Source organism: Perca flavescens, chromosome 9 (assembly GCF_004354835.1).
Source record: "Perca flavescens isolate YP-PL-M2 chromosome 9, PFLA_1.0, whole genome shotgun sequence".
In the NCBI taxonomy this organism is placed as follows: Eukaryota; Metazoa; Chordata; class Actinopteri; order Perciformes; family Percidae; genus Perca; species Perca flavescens.
In genome coordinates, this window is record NC_041339.1 from 24,369,382 (window position 1) to 24,395,594 (window position 26,213).

Below are 26,213 nucleotides of genomic sequence, written 5' to 3' on the forward strand. Positions count from 1 at the left end.
GAAAGACAAGTTCAAAGTTACCTGCTACTGAAGATAAATCTGCAAAAAACTTTCTAATCAGAAAGTTGAATTAAAATTTCAAAAAAAAAGACTCACCACTTCAGTCCTGTTGCTTCCACTGGAATGTGCTGACAGTCTTCTTCACTCCTCAGCAGCTGCTTCGCCTCCAAACACCTTCTTTACTACGTGCGTAAGGCGTGCGCACACTGTGAAAGTTCCCTTCGGAGTTTATCACGGAGTTTGCACAGTCAGGTGTGTGACTAAAAGGAAAATGATGTTCAAGTGTCTCATGTTGAGGAGCGCAGGGTCCTGCTGGAGCCTTCTTTCTGCAGCACATGACCCCAGTGTGTGTGTGTGTGTGTGTGTGTGTGTGTGTGTGTGTGTGTGTGTGTGTGTGTGTGTGTGTGTGTGTGTGTGTGTGTGTGTGTGTGTGTGTGTGTGTGTGTGTGTGTGTGTGTGTGTGTGTGTGTGTGCGAGAGAAAGATGGAAAATGGAGGTAAGAGTAAGTATGAAATAAGAGAGTAATTGGTATTCATTCTGTCTGATACCTTATGTTAAAATATGGCAGTCTTGTCCTCTTACCATTCTAGCATCTTTTTGGGCCCTCACATGAGGTACTCAGTCTCCTTTCCACCCCCCCAGTCCGACACCCCTGCTTTTATGTTGCATCACTCTCTTCCAAAATGTAAATCTGTGCCGGAAGCTGAGTAATTAGCCAAATTTTAGCTAAACAACTACTCATTGAATCACACTGAAAGATAGACAAAGGAGAAGTTGATTGAGCTGCAGAAGAAGTTTGAAAAGTTTATAGCCTATAGACATTGGTTTTAATGTCTGATTAAGACTGTGGATGGTGTGTCAGTAAAGGTTTACCAAAACTATCATTTAATGTGTACCTGGAAATTTACAAATCTATAAAAACTGAAGAAAAAAAATCTGTAATTAATGGAACATTAAAATGTTTGCAGTTTAGATCAGGTTACTGCTAACAGCTACAACAGGAAACTGCTAAAACCCTCAGTGCTGAACAGGGAAACCGCAGTTGTCATCTGGTTCTCTTTTCCGTGTCATGTCAGATGAGTACATTTCTGCACTGAACTGCATTTGCTTTCACTAGATTTGAATTAAATGAATGTCTTCCCTTATGAAAGCAGTCATTGAATATACCACAATAGCAGGGCCACACAGAATCTAGGGATGCAGATTTTTTTGCAGATTTAAAAAAAATTAATTAAATGAAACTCATGTTAACACATCTCCACCACAAGCAGAAAACTGAAATCTGCTAAATGTGCTAAATTCACAATTTTATTCTGGATCACCGCTGAAAAATTATTATACAAATCTGCAGATTCCATTTGGGCTTGCATATCAGCACAGGTGACAGTTTTACTGAAGGCTATTGATTCAATGCAGGAGTCTTTAACTGTGGGAGATTGCATTTTTAGGATTTTAAGTCTTTTTTGATAGATGTTGGTCTAATTGGATTTGTGGCTTCATAGAAAAATGTGCTAATTGTGACTCTGCTTGCTGCCTTATGTGTTTTAATATAGCAGATACCTCTCTTACTTTACTTCTATTTGTTGTTTTCATTCCCCCCAAATCGTGTCTACAAATTTATTTGGACTCAGCACCTGGATATGAAAGACGTGTATGTGTGCGCAGGGGCGTTTCTAGGAATTGAGGACATTCGGGACTTGGCCCAGACCCATTTAAACAAACTGAATGTAATGCAGAGCAGATCACAAAACGGCGTTTGGCTGGCCCAGCTTGTTGATAGCCAGTGTATGTTCATTTCAGCTGCCCAGTTTGTAGATTTTAGTTAGATGGCACAAACATTTGGCCTAATCACAGCTGGCCTTGCAACTCAAAGTCAAAAAAATGTTTGAGCATTAAACACATAATTTTGTGCATTCTGGTGAATTTTTCTGCACCTATTTCTACCTTTTTCTGCATCCATTTATGCCCCATGTGCTCACTGCAATCAATAGTGCAAACCAGTTCACCGCAAATCGTGTCCCAGTGCTATTATTACTACAAACGGATACTACTAGCTCCACTTAAAAGGAGAGAAGCAGCATGCCCACAGCAGAGCATGTCCATTATGATGACCCGAAGCTGCACAGACCACAGAAGCTGCGCTGGTCATCTCTATTTTTACAGAGAGAGTGGACACAAAGCGACGGATGGTGCTTCAGAGGTCTGTGTGTTTGAGCCTGAACCATAGACTCTAAATGTCACAGGAATTTCAAACAAAATGTAGCAATATTATTGCGCACCTAAACTTTGTGTTGCCCAGGCCTACATTTAAAATTACTGAAGCCCTGGGAAAATGACCTGGCGACGCCGATGCGTGTAATGCGTAATTTCCTTCCAAATTTTCCATCAAGAAGCCAATAAAGATTTTATTAATCAACCAATCAAGTCTAAAGCTTGTAGCACATGGAGGCTGTGAGATTCAATACACACCACAATATAAAAGTATGTAATTGATGAAAAGAATGTTGTTTATTCTATTGTGTAGTGGGATCAAATAAAATAAGTTTATCCCCCTGGGAGCATGAAAGGGCAGTGGTACAATACAGTATAAACCTGACATTTAATCCACTTATTCTGAAAAGTTAAGTTTTTTTATGTATTTGTAACTGTGTCAATTTAGTCAGTGGGATGAAAACAGTTTGACAGAGCTGACAAGAAACTGTCAATAGTGTCGCATCTGCTTGTCTATATCAGGAAATCCTATTTAACTTCCTGTCAACACACACACATACACATACAGCATAAAAGCAGAAGTCAAAAAAGAAAGACCTCAGTTACAGGAACAAATGATCGAGATGACGACTTCTGACGTACATATGTAAAAGGTAACAGTAACAAATACCTTCAATGACACATAATGTTGATCTTTAGATCTAAATTCTGTAAATGTAAAGCTCTTATTCAGAAGCTACCCACTTTTAGTTGTTCTTTATTTCAAAAAGGGTTCGCTGAGATAATTCATGCTTACATTTTGTTCATGTGGATGATTTGCCAAGAGAAAGTAATCAGATCAGTATTGTTATCAAAGTAAACGAAGTATTTGTAAACTAATTATGGAAATGTGAAACACTATTATGTATTATTACAAACTTTACACGTTTTACATACTGTGTTCCTGATTCCGCTACAACAGAACATGGTGAGCAGTGAGGTCTGATGTAACAGGAATCCCCACAAATTTACATTTGACATTTCAAAACATAATTCAGAGTCATGATGGGACTCCTCCACATATGTCATAACACACAAACTTTAGTATATACAAAGTTCTATACTTAAACAACATAACATTTATATACTGTTACCATTATGATACATTCCACAACAGAAACTGTCTGAGGTTGAGTCTTAGCTGTGTGAATGGGAGGTTTTTGTTTTTTTTCAGGTTCGTAAAGGAACATGACTCTGAATCACTTTTCCTTACCTCAATAACTGCCAACATGCCCGTATGCCTGTGATTATACATAAAACTAAAACTTTATAAAGTTGTATCAGTTCAACAAACCTGTTGTGGCTGAAAGATGAATAAATGAATCACTCAATGAGTTTTACAGAATGCTACTGTAATATCGCTCTAAACCTTTTTTTTTCATATTATAAGAATTCCAAATTAATGTGTATATTTGGCAGGGGTGGAATGTAACCAAGTACATTTACTTACATATACTGTAAGTACAATTTTTAGGGGCTTGTACTTCCATTTTATGCTACTTTATAATTATATAATTCAATTCAATTACAATTCAGAAGGAAAATATGTTCTGTATTTTTTTTATTGCGCTAGTTCCACTGCAGGTATAGTTTATTTTGTAATATTTTGTATAATCATCAGATTAAAAAATATGCATTGTTACTTTTTATCGGTACTTTTACTTAAAAGATCACAATACTTTTCCCATCACTGACATTTGGAAACATAACAATAATATGAGACATTTGATTTTGCATTCCCTTTTTCCATCGTATATATTTGCTTTTCCAAAATAAATAAATGACATTGTTAACAAACAGCTTTTGTGGTTGTACTATGACCACTGTGGTTACATTAGGAGCCGGCAGATAAAACAACTTAACTCTGTAAAATAGTGAAGAGCTGCAAACCTCACACAGCATGTTTATTAAAGTGCTCATATTAGGCTCATTTTCAGGTTCATAATTGTATTTTGAGGTTGTACCAGCATAGGTTCACATTGTTTAATTTAAAAAAAAACACCATATTTTTGTTGTACTGCACATTGCTGCATCTCCTCTTTTCACCCTGTGTGTTGTCTATTTTAGCTACAGAGTGAGACATCTCACTTCTATCCCATCTTTGTTGGGAGTCGCACATGTGCAGTAGCTAGGTAAGGACTACTAGCTAGAAGCTGCTAGCAGTTAGCCACCTCGTTCTCAATGGCAAAACACTGCTACAACACACACAAGTTCACCCTAATCTACAAAATAAATTGTACAGAACTACTTACATGTCCCTGTTCTGCAGGTATTCCACGCAAAGTTGGAAGTGCGCCCTCGTTTAGAAGAAATCTCACTCAAAACAGCATGGATTTTTTTTTCCAAGTTTGAATGCGTGTTGAAGCACCAGAGACACAAAATAACACCCCAAATCACAGAAAATGTGATTTTTTTCACAATATGGGCACTTTAAAAAGGATGGTTTGTGATGCTTATTATGAGAGTGCAGATGAGGAAAATATGAATGAGTCCACACAGAGCACTCGCTTGCTGTTCATCTGCATTTTCATCTTGTTTAGATTTCACTTCCTGTGGGCAGAGATGGTGCAACATTCGCTGTAATGTTTGTTTATCAGATTATTATATTCAATTATTATTCTATGACTATTAAACAATGGATCAAGTGACAATACTCAAAAAATGTGGGTTACACAAATTTTGCAAGATTATCCAAAATCTTAATTTACTTTCAAAACTAAAATGATGTTGCACCAATCAAAGTATTAGTTTCCTGTTTTAGCTGTTTCAAAATAATATGGATCTATCTAATAAATCGGGAAGCCTCTGTGTGTGTGTGTGTGTGTGTGTGTGTGTGTGTGTGTGTGTGTGTGTGTGTGTGTGTGTGTGTACATGTGTGCGTGGTCTGTCTTTGAAATATCTCATGAGCCGTTCATCCAATCTACTTCAAACTTGGTTTCGTCGGTACCCAATGAACTTGGGGTTTGGAATTTGGAGCAGTTTGGACAATGTTGGATATTAAACTGAATAAAATTAAAAGACTGCTGAAAAAAGGTTGAGGAAAAAAACCGCTGCCATATTACTGGCTATTCCGTATCTACCCTTGACAAAAAACGTCCGTCTTTAATTCACTCAGCATTTTGCTAAAAGGAAACTCAATAAAAAAATATTTCTACCCTTCACAATAAAAGCCCAGCTTAAATTCACTTGGATCATTTTGCCTAGAGGAAACCCAATCAAAAGGCATTTTTGCTGACACTAGATCGCATAGACACTATATCATATTAAGTTGCTGTGAGCTGTATATTCACCACTTCTTCCTTCTCACTCAGACTCACCCTCTATGCTCACCCTTGGTCCGGTTGCTAACTTATAACACTAATTACATTACCGTCGGCAAAATACCCCTGCGAATCAAATCCATACTTCAACATTAACTGTCAAGCCACTAAGCCTGTTTGGAAATGAACAACTCTGCTGAAGTGTTAAATTCGTTAAGGATAGGCTATATGACGAGACAGCACCGCCGTCATTAAACGCTGACTGTGGCGACATCAACGTGCAACATCGTTGACGAAAAAGACAACACTAAAATGTAGTTAAAGATAAACTCTTTATTTGCATTGCCTTCCACCTTTTTCTCTGCCCCCTTTGTCTCTCTCTCTCTGCGCACACACACACTCACAGTCCGGAGCACAATCCGTCTCTGTTAGTCCATCTCTGTACTCGGTCCGGTTCTGGTGGTTGATTAACGAAGATATTTGATGATCTCTCTCATTAGGGGCTGAATTGGGTGGTGCGTGGCGCACCGCCATCATTTCATAAGGCAAATGTCTGTGATTACTCCACATTTTAATTGTAATATTTTTTGAGTAAATTTGGAATATGCCATGTCTGTCAGGTAAATGTGGTGGTACAATGTTTTTTCTCTGAAGTAGAAGTACATGTTAAGACAGTAGTGGGCTATAAAGTGTGTTCCAAACAGGCATCTTTTGAACGGGCACTGTACTAGTCTAATTAAAAGTCTGTTGATTTGGTCCTCAGAAGTATCCATGGATCTCAGTGAGGAGGAGTCGGCCCCTCTGGTGATCAGAGACCGGGGAGGCAGCCAGAGGTCCAGTTCTAGCACTGGTCCCACTTTACAAGTACACCTCTACTTCTTTCCAGCCACAAATGACACAACAACAATACACATTTCATCTGGTCAAATCTCTGCTGAAAATGTCTGCATCCAAGCAGGCAAAACATGTGGTAAGATTTTCATTGACAAATCATGCCAAAAGGCTTCTCGCCTCATTTTAGTTAAATATTTATTTTTTCTCCTGTATTTATTCTTACAAGTGTGCAAAAGACTAACTGCTGGGAAAGTCATTAAATCGTCGACGGGTGATATGATATATATGATCTCTTTCACCAGGAATCTTACCCGTGTACCTAAGTCTTTTTGGTTTGGCATCTGCCGATCTCTCATTTTGGTATCCTCCATCGCACATGTTCAACACAGACGAGAACTTACAAGTCCACTTCAGAGTCAGGTAGGTGAAAAATAACTGAAGAATCATGCATTCACGCATTTACTTAAAACATTAGTGTACATTACGCTATGTTAAGATATTTTATGAAATGAGATGTAATTTTTTTTGGACAACCATTAATAAAGAATTTTGTCACCAACCTATCACATTCAAACCTGCATAATGTATGTAAAAAAAAAAGTGTATATGCATATTTTAAGAAGTTAACTTAGTGGTTTGTTATAATGTTATAATGCTAAGCTGAATAATGGACTCGTGGTGTGCAGATTTTTCTTTGGAAACTGGTTTGGACAAGGACCAAGAACATCGTACCGCTACAGTCTGACCAGAGATAGAATCAGTCCAGTGCTTGACTGCAATGTCATTGATTATCTCTTCACTCAGGTAAAGTTTAAAACATTTTTATAGTTTAGTACAATTTATATTTATATTAATGACATTTGTGGATATATAGCACCAATATTCTTATAGTATTCTTAATTTAATTGACATTTATCTATAAGGTGGTTTGATAAATCTATCACATTGGATTTGAAGCACTGGCGTAATGTGCAAGACATCCTGACCTGCTATTCAAAACAGAATGATCAGGTTAAGGGAGAAAGTAAAGAAAACATTCTTAATGTCTCAAAATGTATATGCTGCTTCAAAATGTGTCAAAAGTGTCACATTGGAAAATTGTTGCAAACATTGACTATATATTAAAGACTACATCCATCACTGATTTCTTTTGACACATAGTTGCGTAGTGACTTTATTGCTAGTGAGGCAGGAGTGTGTCCACCTCTGAGCGCCCAAGAAGAATGCCTCGGCCTTGCAGTGCTGGACTTGTGGAGAATGGCTAAAGAGCGCCATCAGAGTGTAAGAGAACTCTGCAAGACTGTCAGGTATTTACATTTGGATAATGTTTTGTTTATTGCCCAAATCAGGCTTCACCAGTTAAAATTCAAACAACCAAGAACTTCGTAGAATTACCGTTTTCTCTTTCAGAAATATGACTTTGTTGTTGTAGTTTGCAGTCATTACAACATCATTATACTCTTCATCTTTCAGCTACAAATCATGCCTTCCTAAATCACATCGCCATGAAATTCAGAAACGAAACCGCCTGGATCGTTATCGAATCCGAAACACCCTCAAGCGTTTCTTAAAGAAGCTTGGCAACTGCTCCGTAGATGAGTACAGCTTGAAGATGAAGTACCTGATTGAACTGGATGCCATCGAGCCCTCTCTGGGAAGCGAAACCTTCCAAGTGAATCCTTCCTCATCCCATTCCAAGTCAACTTTCTCTCTTGTGCGGGTCACCGGGGAAACTGGAATTGAAACCAGTGGAAGTTGGCATCCTGATGGTTCCATGGTAAGAACAATTTCAACTTAAGATCGGGTGGGAATGAGGCATAGCGGTTAGTTAGTCTTTTATTCCACCAGATGACCTGCGTGATACCCCGTTTTAACTTGAATCTTCCTGGCCCTGCTTTATTCTTTGCTTTGTTATCTCATTATGTGAAACAGTTCTTTCTATTGTATTGTTTTCTCCTAGTACCTATTGTAATGTTAACAATCCAGGGGAAAGCTGCTTTGAACACAAACAGGCAAACCCAAGGTTTTGCCTGTTTGTGTTTTACTTGCAATCTGCATTGCACTGTTATATGATTTAGTGCCCATCCCGAGTTAAGAGATGTTGAATAATCAGCCTCTATAATTTTTTTTTTTTAGGAGTGGCAAACCTTCTGTGATTTCAAAGAAATCATTGACATCAGTATAAAGAGGGTATGCCATGAGCAGGTCCCCCAAGACAGCAGGGTGGTGACAATAACTCTTAAAGATGACAGATGCTTGGTAAGGGGCATATTTAATATTCAACACTTCCCCAATCATTATTCTCTGTTTTGATTTGATGCAAAAGATGAAATCTATTTATTATTGATTTGCAAAACAGGAAGCCAACTTCCACAGTCTCAAGGAAGCACTTTCATTTGTGTCTCTTGTTGATGGCTACTTCAGACTGACCACAGACTCCAGCCACTACTTCTGTCAAGACACTGCTCCTCCAAGTATTCTGGAGGGGATCAAAAACCATTGTCACGGCCCAATCACGTGAGTCATTTATATGAAAACTGAATTCAATGCCACCATTCACATGCACCTGGGTCAGATATTTATTTCATATATTGTATTATCAGATCAGAGTTTGCAGTCAACAAGTTGAAAAAGTCAAGATTTAAAGGCGGAACGTTCCTTCTCCGGCAGAGTCCCAAGAACTATGACAAATTCTTCCTCACTGTTTGTGTTCAGGTAAAGGTTCCTATTGAAGCACAGTAATAGACTGATTTAGAATTTACTCTGAGGAGTAATTTACTAGTTATTATTTATTAGTATGTCTGTACACGTTTTTATGCAGCATAGCCCTGATGACCAAAAAGAGATGAACTTATGCTCTTTAATTATTAAGTATGTGACAAGCTTAGCACAATAACATTAATTTAAAAACTTGTAATTGCAAGCACCGTTTTTGGAAACCACAGGTCTTAGGCCATTGCATAACAGTTGTTGAAAGTTTGAAAGGTGAAAGGTTTCTGCCAACGTGTGCAAAAGTTGATACCTCGTTACAAGAACCTCTTCAGAGGTGTTTTGTTTAACATTTATATTTCTGCAGACTCCACTTGGACTTGACTATAAAGACTGTCTCATTATTAAGAATGAGCACTACAGTCTTCCTGGTGTCAATAAATCATTTTCCAGCTTGAAAGAGCTCACCACCCATTACCAGCACAACAAGCTGCTACTGGCTGAAGTACCTGTGAAGTTAGCCCGCTGCTGCCCACCCCGATCCAAAGGTGTGTTTCACAAGCCATGCCAAATATACACTACTATACATACTGTTTTGTATTTGTATTTGTTTCGATATATTCATTATATTAACCTTTAGTTTTCTTTTTTTATTCTCATCTATGTACAAAACTCCGCTCACATGCATCACATAGTTAATATTGTCCTCCAAATTGATGATATTCCAAACTGTGGTAAAACATATTTGTATGTACTGCATCCCATTCATACCCACTGTCACAATACAGCACACGCTGTTTATTTTCTGAATTTAAACAGGCATGGGTCAAAGTTGTGATTACCAAACTAAAAGAAATCCAAATCTAACCATATTAAGATAACTTTAAGTATGTTTACATTCACCCTATTGTCCCAGATAAAATATTTCCATTTATAGTTTTTTCATGTAGACATCATATCCTGGTTATAGCCACATGTTGTATCCATATTTTGAGAAACCCAATATATATGCTAGCTATGTCGGAAGACACCAGTATACTGTGTCACATGTAAATTAACTCATATCTCTCACCATTAGGCTGTATCAATTCAACATCTCAATTTCCTGTTTGAAATGAGATATGTGCCTTCATATTTGTATCTTTTCATACAGTATACTCTTTAACGACGAACATGTTTTCTGCTGCTCCTACAGAGCTCACAAATCTAATCATCATACGCAACAACAGCACTGTAGAAGCTCAGGGCTCTCCGACACCTGAACAGAAGAAATTCAATCATATCCAGTTCCACATGATCAAATATGAAGACCTGAAATGGGTGAGTGTGTACACATTACGGCACCGGAAACAGGCCCGTTACGATAGAACCAATCGATATTAGTCTTCTTCCACTGTTCTGCAATCAATATTATTTTTACCATTCTCTTTTTCCAGTTCCTCTACTACACTTTTACCACTGTTGCTCCAACTAAACTCCTACCACTATAACAACTATCTTTGGGCGACAAATTCTACAGTACTGTGATTCTGTAGTCAAACCTATATGAAAGGTACTTTATCTTATTAATGATGGAGGCAACTTGGATATAGTTTTTTTATGTGATTTTTCTGTTAGGATGTAAGCCTTGGCCAGGGATCCTTCACTCGAATTTTCAAAGGCTACAAAACAAACATTCGCGATGGGGAGAAACACGTGACAGACGTTTTCCTGAAAGAGCTCGATGTTGTTCATAAAAAGTACTGGGAGGTGGGTTTTTTCATATTAGAATACACTGTAATGTTAAGTATTTTGTGGATTACTCATATAGATACAGTATATAAAACATTAATTTGACATCATACACACGCTGTTTCTTTTCTTCTCTCAGTCATTCTTTGAAGCTGCCAGTTTGATGAGCCAGATTTCACACAAACACCTCCTCCTTGTATACGGTGTTAGTGTTCATGGAGTTAAAAGTAAGTTCAAACCAACTGCAGGTTCTTCCAGACTATTTCTTGGTTTGCTACAGTTTGATGATTGTTTTCCTATCAGCATAAATGTGGTTCATGTTTTCTAGATGTGGTAATGTTCAATAGGTACAAGGCAAGAAGCAGTACAGGGTTAACAACAAAAAGGAATAACAGAATCAAACAGGTTTTAACCTAATCTCTTTACTGATAGCAGCATGTCTAAGGCTACATTCACACCGCAAGTCTTAAATTGCCCTGCCACACGTATTTCATTACTTTGTGGTAATGTCTGAAGTTCTACCATGGACTCTAACATTTTTTGTGGAAAAAATGCCTTGGTTACCTTGTTTCAAAACATTCTAGAGTAGTATAGAAAGCCTGCAGGAAGACTCAGCTCGATTTTGTGCCAGTTCACATTAATATTCAATGAGCTAAGCTGCTTGACTCTGATTGGCTAACAGCTAGCCAATAAGAGCCTGGCTATCAGCATCCTTTACCCAGCACAACTGGGCAAGCTCATGAATAGTAATGAGCTCAAGCAACACCACGTCAGACTGACCAGCTTTTGTAATTGACCCGATTTCTCCACTTATTTCTCTTCAGTGGCTAGAGCTGACAGAGGAGGTAGCAGTTCATTTTCACATTCACGACATAACACAAACACATATGGACCTAACATATTTTAAAAAATGCAAGTAAAAACGGTTTTGTGTGAAAGGGCACCATTAATTCGCTACAGAGTTCTGTCTGTGTGGATGCAGAGACAAAGCTTCACAGAGACGCAGTTTATTAAAAACTTTCACATGTCGAGGGCAACCTTTGATTATTTCGGTCAGATTGAAATAAAAGTCGCATCAAATCCACCTTGGTTGTTCACACTGCGGCCGCATTGATAAAAAAGACCTGGGTCTGATTCAGGACCACATATGGAAGTGGTCTAAATCTGATTTGAAAAAAATCTGATCTGGGCAAGATTTGAGTGTTCACACTACTTCTGAAGTCTGACCTGGTCACTTGACCCCAAAAAAAAATCTGATGTGGGCCACTTTTGCCTGCAGACTGAACGTAGTCTTAGTTTCTTTAAGAAACTTTAAATATTTCCCATTAGGATTCAATGTGGGGAGAGGTTGTTCCAATATGTTACAACTGTATTTGCAGGCTCTGTTCCTCTAAAATTCTGCACATTTGAAAACAACAAAAAACAGTGAATAAATAGAAACCTTAAATCATTCTCTTCATATTGAGCAAAATAACTATCTTCACATGAAATCCTCATATGAACCCGACTCAGTCCCTTGTCTGCGGGTGAGCGTTTCTGACCATGTGTTTGTTTGAAGTACAGCTGTTGAAACAAACGCTCGCTGTGCCTTACAGACATCATGGTGCAGGAGTTTGTCGAGTACGGGGCCCTCGACCTTTATTTACAGAGAGGGAGATCTGTGTCAGTGAGCTGGAAACTTGACGTAGCCAAACAACTCGCATCTGCCCTCAACTTTCTGGTAAGATTAACTTAGAGCATTTACTACTAGATCTTACAAAAGTAATGACAAAAACCCCAATCTACAGCAGGAGAGGCCATTTAAACTCAAAGTTGACCAATGTTACACACTATAACGAGTCACCATTAACATGTAACTGTAATGCAGGAAGAAAAGGACATCGTTCATGGAAATATCTGCGCCAAAAATCTGCTGCTGGCCAGAGAGGGTGACCTGTCGCAGGGCAGCTCTCCTTTTATCAAGCTGAGCGACCCGGGCATCAGTGTGGCCATGCTGGCCAAGGATGGTAAATCAATATACTGTGTATAACAGTCAGGAGAGAAAATGAGAGATACCTGATGAATGATTTTGTATTTATAGATTCATTCAGTAACCCTCAAATAAAAGTGAATGGACTGAAAGTGTAGTAAATTAAGTTGCTTACCATTTCCTGTAACCACAGTATGTTAATGTTAAATAATACTTTAAAACATAAACAAAATAAATGTGTCACACACATAAGTGTGACACATTTAAAATGTGCATCATTCATGCATTTGTAAATATGCATTTCTGCATGTGGTTGTTTAGTGATCCTTGACAGGATCCCCTGGGTGGCCCCTGAGGTGCTGGAGTACCCAGACAACCTGACTCTGGAGTGTGATAAGTGGAGCTTTGGTGCCACCCTGTGGGAAATCTTCAACAGTGGAGAACCTCTGCTGCGAGGCTGTGACTTGGACCAGGTACTTCTACTTCTTTCCTGATAAGTCAAACAAACTGACAGGGTAACAGGTTGTCAACGTACTGTCCATTAAACAAGCGGCAAGTGACTTTAAGTACTAGTTTAGAAAAAGAAACATGTATTGAAGGTGTTAAGTGCCTATGGGATCAAACCTGATGGAAATATCACAATTACAAACATACAGTTTACTATCTAGGCTTTTGGGCAAACATACAGTGAATGTTGTGAGCTATTGATGTGTTTTCTGTAGAAGCGGCAGTTTTATGAGAGATTCCTGCAGCTGCCTCCCTCCCAGTGGACAGAGCTAGCTGAGCTGATCAGTCAGTGTATGGACTACGAGGCAGCCTTCAGACCTTCCTGTCGCAGTATCATTCGTCAACTCAACAGTCTGATCACTTCGGGTAATCGTTACACTAGTTGGCTGATAATGCATACGAACATTATAAACCACATATCTTATCAAATGTCAAGTTCACTTTTCTTTATTTCAATTCAATAAACAAGAGCATTTATAAATTGACCCATTTTAAACTTTTCTGCTCAGTGTTGATCCTTGGGGGAAAAAAAATCTGATCCCAGCCCATCATTTTCACAAATTATAATCTGAAATGCTTCTATTGTCCTGCTATTTGGTCCTGAACATCTCTCTCAAAATGGGTAGTGTTTTTTTGAATAAGGTTTTTCCATTACATCAGAAAACCAAAAAGTCTTACCAATATGCTTTTGTGTTTCATGGCAGACTATGAGATACTACACGCTGCTGAGCCCGTCACACAGAGCCCTGTGTGGAGAGCCATCAGCCCTGCTCAACACGACCAGACATTGTTGGAGGAGAGACACCTACGCTACATCCATCCTCTGGGGAAAGTAAGTCTGCAGCGCCAGAACAACTAGAGGACCACAATATTTATAATGCAGATCCCTTTGGGCCAATCAATGCAACGATCATGATCTTATTGTGATCGGTCATTGTATCATGATGGATAGACAATTTAAATGACATGGCCAATTTTGTATTTAAAAAATGTAAATGATTCACATTAACCATTGACTTTCATTAAGAGGTCATTAACGGTGCACAAAACATTGTTTGATGGACTAACAGATGAATATACAGGACAGAGCACACAGCATTTTAACCAATGCCACTATCTGTTCATATAATATGAAAAACGTATTTTATGATAAGCTGTCTCTTTGCACAGGCCTCCTTTTTACCTTCAAAATGCCTCACAGAATCTCATACATCATGTCCTGCAGTGGCACATGTGTGGTGAGGTTTATTATGATTTTTTTTGGACGTGAGCGACAACTGAATGACTTAAAACCTTTCCAGGGAAACTTTGGCAGCGTCGAACTTTGCCGTTATGACCCACTAGGCGATAACACCGGTGAACTGGTCGCCGTGAAAAAGCTGCAGCCCAACAAGCAGTCGACCCTGGAGGACTTCAAGAAGGAGGTCAAAACCCTCAGTGTTTTACACTGCGACTACATCGTCAAATACAGAGGAGTCTGCTACAGCATGGGTAATAAAAACACTCGCTGCAACCATAGCACACAATGTACTAAAATAATCAACTTCAGTAAAAGATCAAAGTTGTTAGAATGCTTAGTTTCAAAAATACCTATTTTTAATTTCATCTCTCCTATCTAATAATAAACAAATAACTAGTAAATAAAACTACTTGTATAATGAACTCGGTTTGTCAGTTTTATGTAAGGGGAATTTTGGCGTTATTACATACATAGAACTATCTCAGAACTTGAGTTCAATCTTGTAACTGAAAAGATGAGACAATAAAATGTCTTAATAACTAAAACAGTTGTTGGTCCAACTTATTTTCTTCTTCCTTTATATCTTTGGAGTATATGCATCCTCTGCATGATCCTGGGTTACATTTTAAATCAGTCTTAAGCTGACACCATTGTCTAGAGCGATTTACGGCCGATTCAAGGAATGAGATATGATTGTCTTCTGGGTTTGGAAGGTTTTTTTCTCTGCTGAATGACTTTGATTTTTGCCTGTTCACAGGTCGCCTCAGTATGAGTTTGGTGATGGAGTACCTGCCCAACGGCAGCCTTATTGGCTACATGGAGCGTAACCAACATAACGTCACCCCCAGGCGGATGCTGCTTTTTGCTTCTCAGATCTGTAAAGTAAGAGTCAGATACATGAGTTCTAATCCTGCAAGTGGTAGTCATCACGAAATGTAAAAGTAAGATATGTTTAAATGGATTGTGATTTGACAAAATCTTGCAGCTTTTACATTGATCATTCAAGTAGTGTGACTTTAAGTAATTTTGCAATAATCTGCAATCTGCATCAGGCAGGCAAAACGCTCCTGGTGTGGTATGGCGGAGGTCAGAACATAACCACGGCACAGCCGGAACTTGGCGTATCTGCGCCTGGTTGAATCCCGGTGTAAAGTGTTCAAGGTTCAAAGCCATGAGCCTATTTCTTATCTTGTGGCTCCATAAATCATTTTCACTATCTGTAAGACAGTACCAAAGATTGATTACGCCGCATAAAACAAAAGTGACAGGGACAAGATTTATTTCCTCTTCTTTTGTTGTTTATAATTTTCACAGGGGATGGAGTACCTGCAGAGCCTGCGTTATGTGCACAGAGACCTCGCAGCCAGAAATATCCTTGTGGCCAGTGAGTCGCTGGTGAAAATCGCTGATTTTGGACTGACCAAGGTTATTCCTTGTGACAAGGAATACTACCGAGTCACCCAGCCTGGAGAAAGCCCCATTTTCTGGTAGCTTTCCTTATGTTTGAAAACTCAAAGTTACTCTTTAATCCAAAGTCTTAAAGCTAAAATGTGCAACTTTCTGCAGTTTGTCGACCCCTGCTGCTAAATAACATCCTCCACAATGACAGCAAGATTGTTGTAGAGGACTGTGTGAAAACTTTGATTTAGACATTGCAAAATTTGGCTATCATGTCCCCGTTTCCAGTCTTTGCACTAAGTTAAGCTAACCGACCGCTCACTGTAACCTTATATTTAAGTTTAGTTCCTGGAGGTTGACCACTGCTCATTTAATAACAGGTACGCTCCAGAGTCCATCAATGAGTCCAGATTCTCTCACAAGTCAGATGTCTGGAGTTTTGGAGTCGTTCTTCACGAGCTCTTCTGCTACTGCGACACCAACTCCAACCCCAAAAGAGTAAGAAGGTTTACTGTTGATAAGTTCATGCATGGACAATATTTTTTCATCAAACATTACTTTGGTTTCCCCCTTTTTATGTTTTCTTAATGTCACGGTCACTTTTAGCTATGTATGCAGGAGATTGGACACAATGTGCAGGGTCCATCCATTTCAATGCAGCTGGCAAATATTCTAAAGAACAACTGGAGGTTACCGGCTCCTCCAAACTGCCCGCCCAAGGTATGTTCACTCTTTATGATTCAATAGTTAAAAGGCAGTAGCCTTTTTGGAAGACTCATCTTGATAATAAAATAAATAATTTTCCACTTTTCTACATTCACATACCCAAAAATGTGCAGTGATGTTCCAATTCCACTGTAACTCACCATTGGCAAGATGATTGTGGCCAAGGTATTAAAGGAACACGCTGACTTATTGGGACTTTATCTTATTCACCGTAACCCCCAGAGTTAGACAAGTCGATACATACCCTTCTCATCTCCGTGTGTGCTGTACTGCTGTCTGACGGCTCCAGCGGCATCAGTCCAGCACAGAACATGCAGGTAATGGTTGCAGCAATCCTACTGCTCCGAATAAGTGACAAAATAACGCCAACATGTTCCTATTTACAGGTTGTGATCTGTAGAGTGACAGCGTGTACAAAAAACAACATAACATGAGACACAGCCATTTTCTAACCGTAAACAAACCGGGAACTATATTCTCAGGCGGAAGAATATAGTACTTGGGCGGAGCGATATGCTCGCAGCAAGCCTGTCTGAGAATATAATTCCCAGTTTGTTTACTGTTAGAAGATGGCTGTGTCTCATGTTACGTTGTTTTTTGTACACACAATGGCCCTCATTTATCAACCTAACGTAGAAACCAGCGCAGATATGAGCGCAGAAATCATCTTACGACAGGCTTCACGTGGGATTCATGAAAAGTTCGTATCACACCAATCCGAGCGTAAGAATGGTCGTACATTGATAAATGCGGCGGCTGGAAACGATCGTCATTTAAATATCACGCCCCAATATATTCTGGGTTTTGAGGCCTCGCCCCTACAATTTACGACATGGCGAGACGTAATCCGGCTGAGAAGCGGAACTTTTCAGAGGTGGAGATTGAAACCCTGATATCTCCGGTTCATTTGCACTAACGTGTGTACTATTTGGCAGCATGAAAACTGGTATTAAAGGCTGTAGAAAGAATGCGGGATGAAAAGAGATCACTGATGCGGTCAACAGTGTTGCCGTAGTAAATCGGACTCCAGTTGAAGTTTAGCCTATTTAATTTATACATCCGTGACACATTTTCTATAGTCCTAATAGTAATATACAGGCTTCGACTGCAATCTATTAGGCCTACATGTAGGTGTACCTATAATTAAATAAACACACGGTAGCGGAGTTTATGCAGTGTCTTTTATTTTACTCGTGTTCGTCGGAACGAGGCAACAGCTGAGGGAGAGCGCGTGTCCTCCGCCCCCCCGTGCTGGACCCTGTCTCTTGACAGCAGAGGGGCTGGAAAACAAGCCAAAATAACTGTCAATGGCAGAAATAAATCATTCACTTGAAAGAGAAACAAAAACCTGAAGAATAAATAAAAAGGTTGTGCATCGTCATGTTTCCTGTATTGAATATCATTGCCAAACATAACACTATAGGCTACCTTTTAAAAGTGAGGAATAATATCCTGTCTCCTTCGGATAGCCCTCAGTTGGTGGCTGTTATGGACACTGCTCTCTGGGCATCGGGTCATCTGGCTCCATCGCTACATTTATGGCACCGTGTCTTCCTGTGCGATGTTGTGCAGAACCCCACAGGCTAAAACAATGTTGCAGACCGGCGCATAGAGGTCTTCTAAAAGAGCCAGATCTGCCATTGCTGATAAGTGATCAACTGATGACTTCTCCTTCTCCTGTTAAACTGATTATATGCTGCACCGCAAGTCCACACTGACTCGAAAACTTGCGTACACGATTTCAGACCAGACGTGAGATTTGATCGCAGCCTACGCTCACGTCCAAATTGATAAATGCCGAGCTTTGCGTAGGAATCGGCATACGCCCGTCGTACGCCTGTTTTAGGTCGTACGCACGTTTCATAAATGAGGGCCTATGACTCTACAAATCACAACATGTAAATAGGAACATGTTGGCGTTATTTTGTCACTTTTGTCACAATTCGGAGCAGTAGGCTAGTTGGAACCAGTTACCTGCAGGATCTGTGCTGGGCTAAGCTAATGCTGGAGCCGTCAGACAGCGTTACAGCACGCACGGAGATGAGAAGGGTATGTATCGACTTGTCTAACTCTGGGGGTTACGGTGAATAAGCTAAATTCCCAATAAGTCGGCGTGTTCCTTTAAATCAGTGCTCCTCAAAATTAAGACACTTATTTCACCATCTGCTATTGGATTGGAATAATACTTCAAAACCGGGGGGTAGACACCACTTCACAAATTACAGGCCTGTTTCACTACTTGCACAATTCTCCAAAATACTAGTAACAACGTTTCAATAACAGATTATACACATTTTTAGATAAAAATATCTTTTTGACAGTCAATACAGATTCAGATCAAGCAGTTCAAAATCACTGGCATTCAATTGAGGAAATTGAAATGAAATGCCATAGATCAGAAACAGTATGCAGTTAGTCTTTATAGATCTTAAAAAAGCCTTAGACACAATCAATCATAACATATTAGTCAATAAAGTGGAATGTATGGGATCAGGGGGGTAGTTTTGCACTGGAGACTTTTATTTAGAAATGTGCAAATTAAAAAGTTGGTTTGACAGAAACAAATTATCATTAAACTCAAGTAAAACTAAAATCATGTTATTTGGTAATTGTAAAAAGAGTAATCAAGTACAGATACAGGTAGATGGTGTGAACATTGGAAGAGTTAATGAAAATACGTTTCTTGGTGTGATAATAGATGACAGAAAAAGCTGGAAATCTCACATAAAACATGTACACAATAAACTTTCATTAAGCATTTCAGTACTTAAGAAGGCGAAACACATTCTGGACCACAAATCACTCCACATTCTTTACTGTTCACTGGTATTACCATATTTAAATTACTGTGCAGATGTTAGGGGCAATACTAGTCAAAGTAAATGTACACTATCATCACCATCTATATTGCAAAAAAGTCATTGGAAAATTCAAAATAGTGATTATAGAGATCACACAAATGTACTATTCTTAAAATAAAATAAAAACATTGATCTGCTTCATTTTCAAACAGCCCAAATAATGTGTAAAGCAATTAACAACTTACTCCCTGGCAATTTCTAAATTTGTATTTAATAGAGATGGGGGATATAATTTGAGGAGGTAAATTTAAAACATCTTTGTATACGTACAACATTAAAAGGTTTTTGTATTTCTGTAGAGTGAAGCTGTGGAACGGATTGAGTGCAGTGCCAAAGCAATGCCCAAGCATAACCCAGTTCAAAGAGCAGTGCAAAAATATGGTTTCACAAAGTTAAAGGGAGGAAAAAGACCTTCTCACAGATTATTTATTTACAATATTTATTTTCTATGGTGGATATGCACATATGTAAATATGTACGTTTTTCTTTTTCTTTTGGTGTGTGGGTGTAATAAAAACATAAATATATGTAGCAAATTGTAAAGAATGTGTTAAGATAGAATATGATATAAATATGAAGCTATGTGAAGATTAATAATGAGTAGTGGAGAAGGGGATTAAATAAATGTATGCTTCTTCCTATTCTTTTTCAGGCATTAAAATTATTATTTTTGTTTTTGTTCTTTTAGCTTTTATTGTATTATTTTTACATGTTCAAAATAAATTTTTTATTCATCCATTCATTTCTGGGAGAGGCGGACAATCTTCACAGCTGTGGCCATAATAAATATTTTAAACATCTTATTTTGACTCACCAAACGAGTCGCTGCAACTGTCATACTACAACGCAAACAACAGTTCTTTGCTCTGTCAACTAATATATCTTTGTCATTGTAACACCAGGTGTACAATTTGATGATGCAGTGCTGGGTGTACAACTTTGAGGAGCGGCCGTGTTTCTCAGACCTGGGAAACCAAATTGAAACCATCATGCAGGATGAGAGAGAGAGCCCTAAGGGCTGACAAGAAATTGTGGCACATTGCAGTATGAAATGATGAAATGTAATTTACAGTACCAATTGAAATTCAGTTCACACAGGTATCACACAACATCCACTTAAGCATTCACATACTGACTTCTTACTGACCATCCTATTAGACGACATGTATGACTTTCATGTTCTAAAGGGGTCAAAGTTCAAGGTATCATAGAAACTGAAAATAGTTTTAAAGCTTTACTAGCCTTTTTTAATTTATTTGATGAAATGCATTTTAAAAAATGATTTTTTTTGTGCATCTAATATTTCCCTTTTTGCATTTATATTGTGGCAGTGTACTGTTGCAGTGAATAATTTGTTGCATTTTGTAGTCTCATTTACATCCTTTACGGTGTTCAAAATAAAGCAATATTGTGGCAGCAGCTTTTGTACTGTAAGTGGTTATTGACAATGTTACATTCCCAGAGTAGCCTAGGGGATGAGGGAAGTAACAACATAATTAAACTAGGGGGGGAAATAAATTAAGGAAAACAATATTTATGTACAAACAATAGGACTTTTTTTAACAATTAAATAAAAGTACCAACAAAAACGCTAAATGAAAACTACTTTCTAAAATAAAGGGTTAGAGTTGGCTACTAAATATATGCAGGCAACAATTACATTAGTCGCCTTTGGTCTGAAAGGCCCTTAACACAGCTTTGCCAAACTGCGTACCACGCCACCCACAAAAATAATAGTTTCACAGACAAGGTAAAAAACAAACACCAGAGCAGCCAGTGGTGTGGTCTAGTTTTTCCCTCCCTGCTTTATATACACCCGCGTCCCAGAGTGACAATCCATACGTTTTTTGTAACGTTAGCACATATAGCATCAGCCTCATCTGGCTTATTTTCTGTTTCTGTAACGTTCTGTTTCTGTAACGTTATCTGTTGCAGCTGCAGTGTCACCCAAAGCAGCAGTAGCTTCTGGGACAGGCTTACAAAAACAAAGAAAGAGTAGTAGTTTGAGTTTGCCTTTGTTTCATATCTCCTTTAAGGATTCTCATTTGTTAATTTCATATTTGCACAGAGAAAGACCACCAAGCAACTGTGTTGCTGTTCCTAAGTGACTCAGACACAGAAGTGGTAAATTTATGTAAGTGGGTATATGGAAATTCTTGAACTTTCTTAGTGGGTATATGGTGTAAACCTACATATCACGTAGACTACACCACTGAGAGCAGCGGTCACCTGCTCAGATATAGCGCTGAACAGCGCCGCTCATTAATTAAAGAGCATCATTCAATCGGTGACAATTTAGTGGGCAGGAAGAAAGGAAAAAACCTAATCTGCCACACTAGCATAAGTAGGCACATCATTTGGCACACCACCAAAAGCACACATATATCAAGCCACAGATACTTTTTCTTTGATTAATTGAGGGGAGAATTCACCTTTGCTAGATACATTTTAGGTCTAAGGCTTACCAACTAATGCTAGCTAGCCATTTTAGGCTAATAATGTGGTTGCTCAATCCCTTACTGTGTATGTAGCCTTTTGTGGTTTGAATATTAATCGTAACCAGCTAGCTAGCATTATCACATTACAGTAATGACAGTTCTAGCATTCTTGTCTCCACACCTTCAACTTACCGAACACTAATGTTAACCCACTGTTAAGGTAATTATGTAGCTTAAGCACCAATAGCAACTCCTTGATATTGGTTAGCTTACCTAGCAAAGTGGTACACATATTTATTTCAAACCATAGACTGTATACAGTCTGTTTCAAACACTGACATAGCTACGTTAAATAGAGTTACTAAAACAAGCACATTTCAACAGCAGCAACAAGTGAATATGCTTACCTTGCCTCATTGCCTGGGTAGCCAGCGATTTGACCCAGAGCTGCTCTGCCAGTCACATGAAGAACCATTGGTGTTGAATTTCTGAAACATGACTCTCATTTAAAACAGACAGGAAGTTTTCATGTTTGGAACAACGATGATCATATTAATGTTGTTCATTGTTTATATTAAATATATAAAAACACATCATATTTAACATTTTAATCAATAGGCCTAAGTAAAGTTCATCCCACTTACAGAGATAATCCAGAAATAATATAGCCTAGACCTAGTAAAAGATGAAATCCCTCTATATTTAGCTTTTATTGCATTTATTTTGCTTTTACATTAATGTCTAATAACATAAATAGGCCAATACTGGGGCCATTGAGCGTTTGTTTTCACCATTCATGTAATTATTTAAGCATTTTGCTGTGAGCCGAAATGCTCTGGGTGGGACATCCTGGAGCTTCTCCGGTCAGTACAGACGAATAAAATCACAGCCAAAAGTCCCGGGAGCTTCATGTTTGATATGAGGAGTCCACAGTCACCGAGGAGAGATGGCTGACGCTGCTCCGCCTCCTCCCTATATGAGCCGCCCAATCAGTCCCATGATCCGCTGATTAACGCCAGGTGTGGTTGACTGCTGCTGCCTTCAGGTGTCCTCTGAAAACTCCTGCTCTTACAAATATTATTTGTAAGGAGGTCTATCCACAATTAAAGTCATAATTTCTCGCTGAATTATCAAGCGGTTGTTACAAATGCCGGACATGAAGGCTATTTATGATACAGGTATAGACTACTTCATTAAATTAAAAATGTGGGGTTTATACCAAAACACATTATCTGTGTACAGTAGCCTACGCTTTACATAAATACATAAATACATAAATACATAAAAATACTTTTAGATAGCCATAGCTTTTAATAAATGAGTAGCCTACAATTAGGACGATAACCACTTAGCTTAAAAGAAGGATGAGGCCTACCTCTTATTAAATTCAACAGTTCATAGACTGTATATATAAAACTAACGTTAGGTCGAGATATCAATGAGTTTTTACTCGCTGTTAAATCTGTCACCTAGAGCATTTCTGTTTTTTTATCCAGATGATAAAGATGACCTTTAGGGAACCTTCCCAGAACGTTCCCTAAAGGTAAAATATTTTGGAACCTTCAGCTAACCTTCCTGGAACGTTCTCTTAAAGTTGTTTTTGTTGAACTTTTAAAGAACCTTTTAGGGAACGTTCCCTAGTTCCCAGTAGGCTACTTGGAAGGAAGAGACCGCCTTTTTCACTTCTTTACAAACAGCAGAGGGCACTGCTGCTTCTTCAGTGGAGACTTTGAAAAACAGAACAGCTACATTGTTAATGTGACAATGAAGCTAAACGTCCCATGGCATGAAAATTTCACTTTATGAGGTTTTTTAACATTAATATCCGTCCTCCCCGCCTGCCTATGGTCCCCTAGTGGCTAGAAATGGTGATAGGTGTAAACCGAGCCCTGGGTATCCTGCTCTGCCTTTGAGAAAATGAAAGCTCAGATGGTCCGATCTGGAATCTTGCTCCTTATGAGGTCCTGTTTTGTTGTTGTTATTTTATATTTGTTTAATGATTTTATCATTTAGGCTAGTTCTGTAGTTTTCAAGTTTCAAGAGGACTCCCCATTTCCCTGTTCCCTTTGGAAACTAATTACACCACGTGTCAAACTCAAGGCCCGTGGGCCAAATCCGGCCCCTTGCAGATTTTGAGCCGGCCCTCATATCAATTTAGGTTCACAATACATTTTTGCCCGCCTAGTTTTTGTAGCTTTTTCTGAAGTTTTGTCACTTTTACAGATGCTTTTGGTTTCCACTTGTTGTTAGGCCGGGAGCCAGGTCCACTCCTCAGGATGTTTTTTTGCTACCTATTTTTCACTATTATTTCCTATTATCTTATACCTTGGGCCATCACAAGTTGATAACGACCACCCCCAACTCGGCCCCGTTTGGTCTCAGGGGACAAAAAATACCCTTTTTGGGAAAAGCTTTTGGCGGAATGATGTAATTGTGAATATTAAGGTACTGCAACTACATACATGGTCATATAACCCTAATATTGTGCATGGTGTATCCTGACACATAGGGGAAACTAACAGAAAAAAATTCTGGGGATTGCTGCCTTTTGCTGTCAAATATTACCCTCAACATACCCTAAAAGACAAAAAGATGTCTGTCCGCCTGACAAATTGTCATCAAAAGTGATAATTTTCAAGCATTTTATTATAGCTATTACTGCCTCAAATGTACATGTAAACCTTCCCAAATGTATAAACTTCAATTTAAGTCCAAGATGACCTTTCTAGCTAGAGGATTACAGCTGGTATAACCAAAGTTCTCCACTGTACCTTAAATCGGAGAAAACATAACTTTCAAGCATTACCATTCCATATGGGATTAAGCATATTTTTTGCACATGAACAATATCTTAAACAAGAGTTGAGATTTGACTTATGTACTGCTATACTATATGATGTGAATTACCTTACAAGTGAATACTATTAAACCCCTAGGTGGACTGGGGTCAGGGTGTAAGATAAAACAATGGTAACCAGGTTACACCCATAAACACACTAACCCATTACACTACTGTCCACCAAAGACTAATATCCTGCATTCTGATACACTTATATGCATCAATTTATGGTGGGAATATCTTTATTTATCCTATGAGAAGAAAAACACAGATGATATTAAAAAAATATGATGGAATATAAAGCAGTAAGAGGGCTTCCACATCAGGGACCTGATCCTGGATCACAAAAGTTGACCCCAAAGCAATGAGGATAAAATAAAATAGGCTACTTATATTTGTCTTAAATGTGGTGAAGGGAGGATACTGGCGTTAGTGTAGGCGGAGCATTAGGGCCTGGTCGCTACGCACACACTACGCACTGTGCTCAGTGAGGAGCAGGTCAGTGAAAGACGAGAAAAGTCTCTCTGCATGTTCTGCAGTGTTAGTTTTGTTTGCTGTCACATTACTCGACCCCGTTATTGGTGAATACAAATATCTGAAGTGAATGTTCTGTCACAAAAATATGTTGTTGCGTATCATTGCACATTTTTAAGTTAGTAGACTACATCAATGCACTAACCAACCAACACCCTAACCCTTCATGTCATCCTGAAGTTATTCAGCAAAGAAAATTTGAAGGTAAGTTGATCTATTTTCATCAGTGACTGACTGGGATAAAGAAATGGCCCTGGCATTTGCAACACACCGGCCCTATTTTTGTCAACAACCTAGCTTGGAAATTAGCTTCTATTATTAACTCTGCCTTCCAAGTTAATCTTTCCACGCATCTCATTTGCCCAAATTCCAGATGGCCAGTCCGTCACTGCTTGAAAACTTGACCAGCCTCTATGAAAATGACAGACTTTCAGATGATGTCTTCCATCATATCATGAGAGCTCCAGTGATCCAGAAGTAAATTAATGAGTGCCTTCTTGTTTTCATCATTTGAGAGAAAACCATTCCAGTCAGTGGGTTCGATGAACATTCAGCCCATTAACTATAAAACGTTCACCACAACCTCTGCAATCTCGCTCAGCTGATGTTGGTGAATAAAGACGGTCAATGTAAGTGTCTCTGCTGACTACTGTTTCAGCTTCAGCAGGTAGACTTTTGAAGGTGCGCTCTGATATAGTCTTCATTGTCTGTGGTACATCATGCATGTAGAATGAGGAGTTTCCATCTTGAATGAGAGGACATTGGCTTGGAGAAGGAAGTTGTGCATTCTCAGCATCTTTGATCATGTGATTAATTCCTTTTCCTTTGTTGTTTTTTGCAAAAAAGCCATCGATTGTTGAGATGAAGTATGGCGTCAGAGTCAAGGGATATGTCATTAGGTCAGAGATGCTAATTTG

At 38.7% G+C, this 26,213-nt stretch overlaps 2 protein-coding genes and 1 long non-coding RNA gene across 4 annotated transcripts in view; 1 reads left to right on the forward strand and 2 right to left on the reverse strand.

Moving 5' to 3' along the window:
• slc5a5 (solute carrier family 5 member 5) overlaps window positions 1-5,853 on the reverse strand; it is a 19,347-nt gene extending 13,494 nt beyond the window's left edge. The window contains exon 1 of the mRNA XM_028587748.1: window positions 5,841-5,853. Within this exon, the coding sequence (XP_028443549.1) occupies window positions 5,841-5,853 (13 nt within the window). The remainder of the gene's footprint in view (window positions 1-5,840) is intronic.
• jak3 (Janus kinase 3 (a protein tyrosine kinase, leukocyte)) lies at window positions 2,777-20,904 on the forward strand. 2 transcript variants are annotated; one of them, XM_028587201.1, is made up of 24 exons: window positions 2,777-2,864; window positions 6,274-6,480; window positions 6,647-6,764; window positions 7,031-7,148; window positions 7,506-7,651; window positions 7,818-8,121; window positions 8,481-8,603; window positions 8,704-8,861; window positions 8,948-9,059; window positions 9,421-9,601; window positions 10,249-10,373; window positions 10,671-10,802; window positions 10,924-11,011; window positions 12,380-12,504; window positions 12,652-12,790; window positions 13,075-13,226; window positions 13,476-13,626; window positions 13,965-14,092; window positions 14,562-14,751; window positions 15,258-15,382; window positions 15,815-15,987; window positions 16,279-16,396; window positions 16,505-16,618; window positions 20,388-20,904. In XM_028587201.1, exons 2-24 carry the CDS (start codon window positions 6,282-6,284, stop codon window positions 20,505-20,507), a joined length of 3,339 nt encoding a protein of 1,112 aa, XP_028443002.1. In that variant the 5' UTR covers window positions 2,777-2,864; window positions 6,274-6,281; the 3' UTR covers window positions 20,508-20,904. The 2 variants fall into 2 exon arrangements, with proteins under 2 accessions (XP_028443002.1, XP_028443004.1); XM_028587203.1 differs by lacking the exon at window positions 2,777-2,864 and adding an exon at window positions 5,955-6,061.
• On the reverse strand, window positions 19,123-22,883 carry LOC114561282 (uncharacterized). Its single transcript, XR_003693341.1, has 3 exons — window positions 22,715-22,883; window positions 22,331-22,411; window positions 19,123-20,450 (listed from the first exon to the last, which is right to left on the reverse strand). It is a non-coding gene; the product is annotated as an uncharacterized LOC114561282 (long non-coding RNA).
• Between the last annotated feature and the right edge of the window lie 3,330 nt (window positions 22,884-26,213).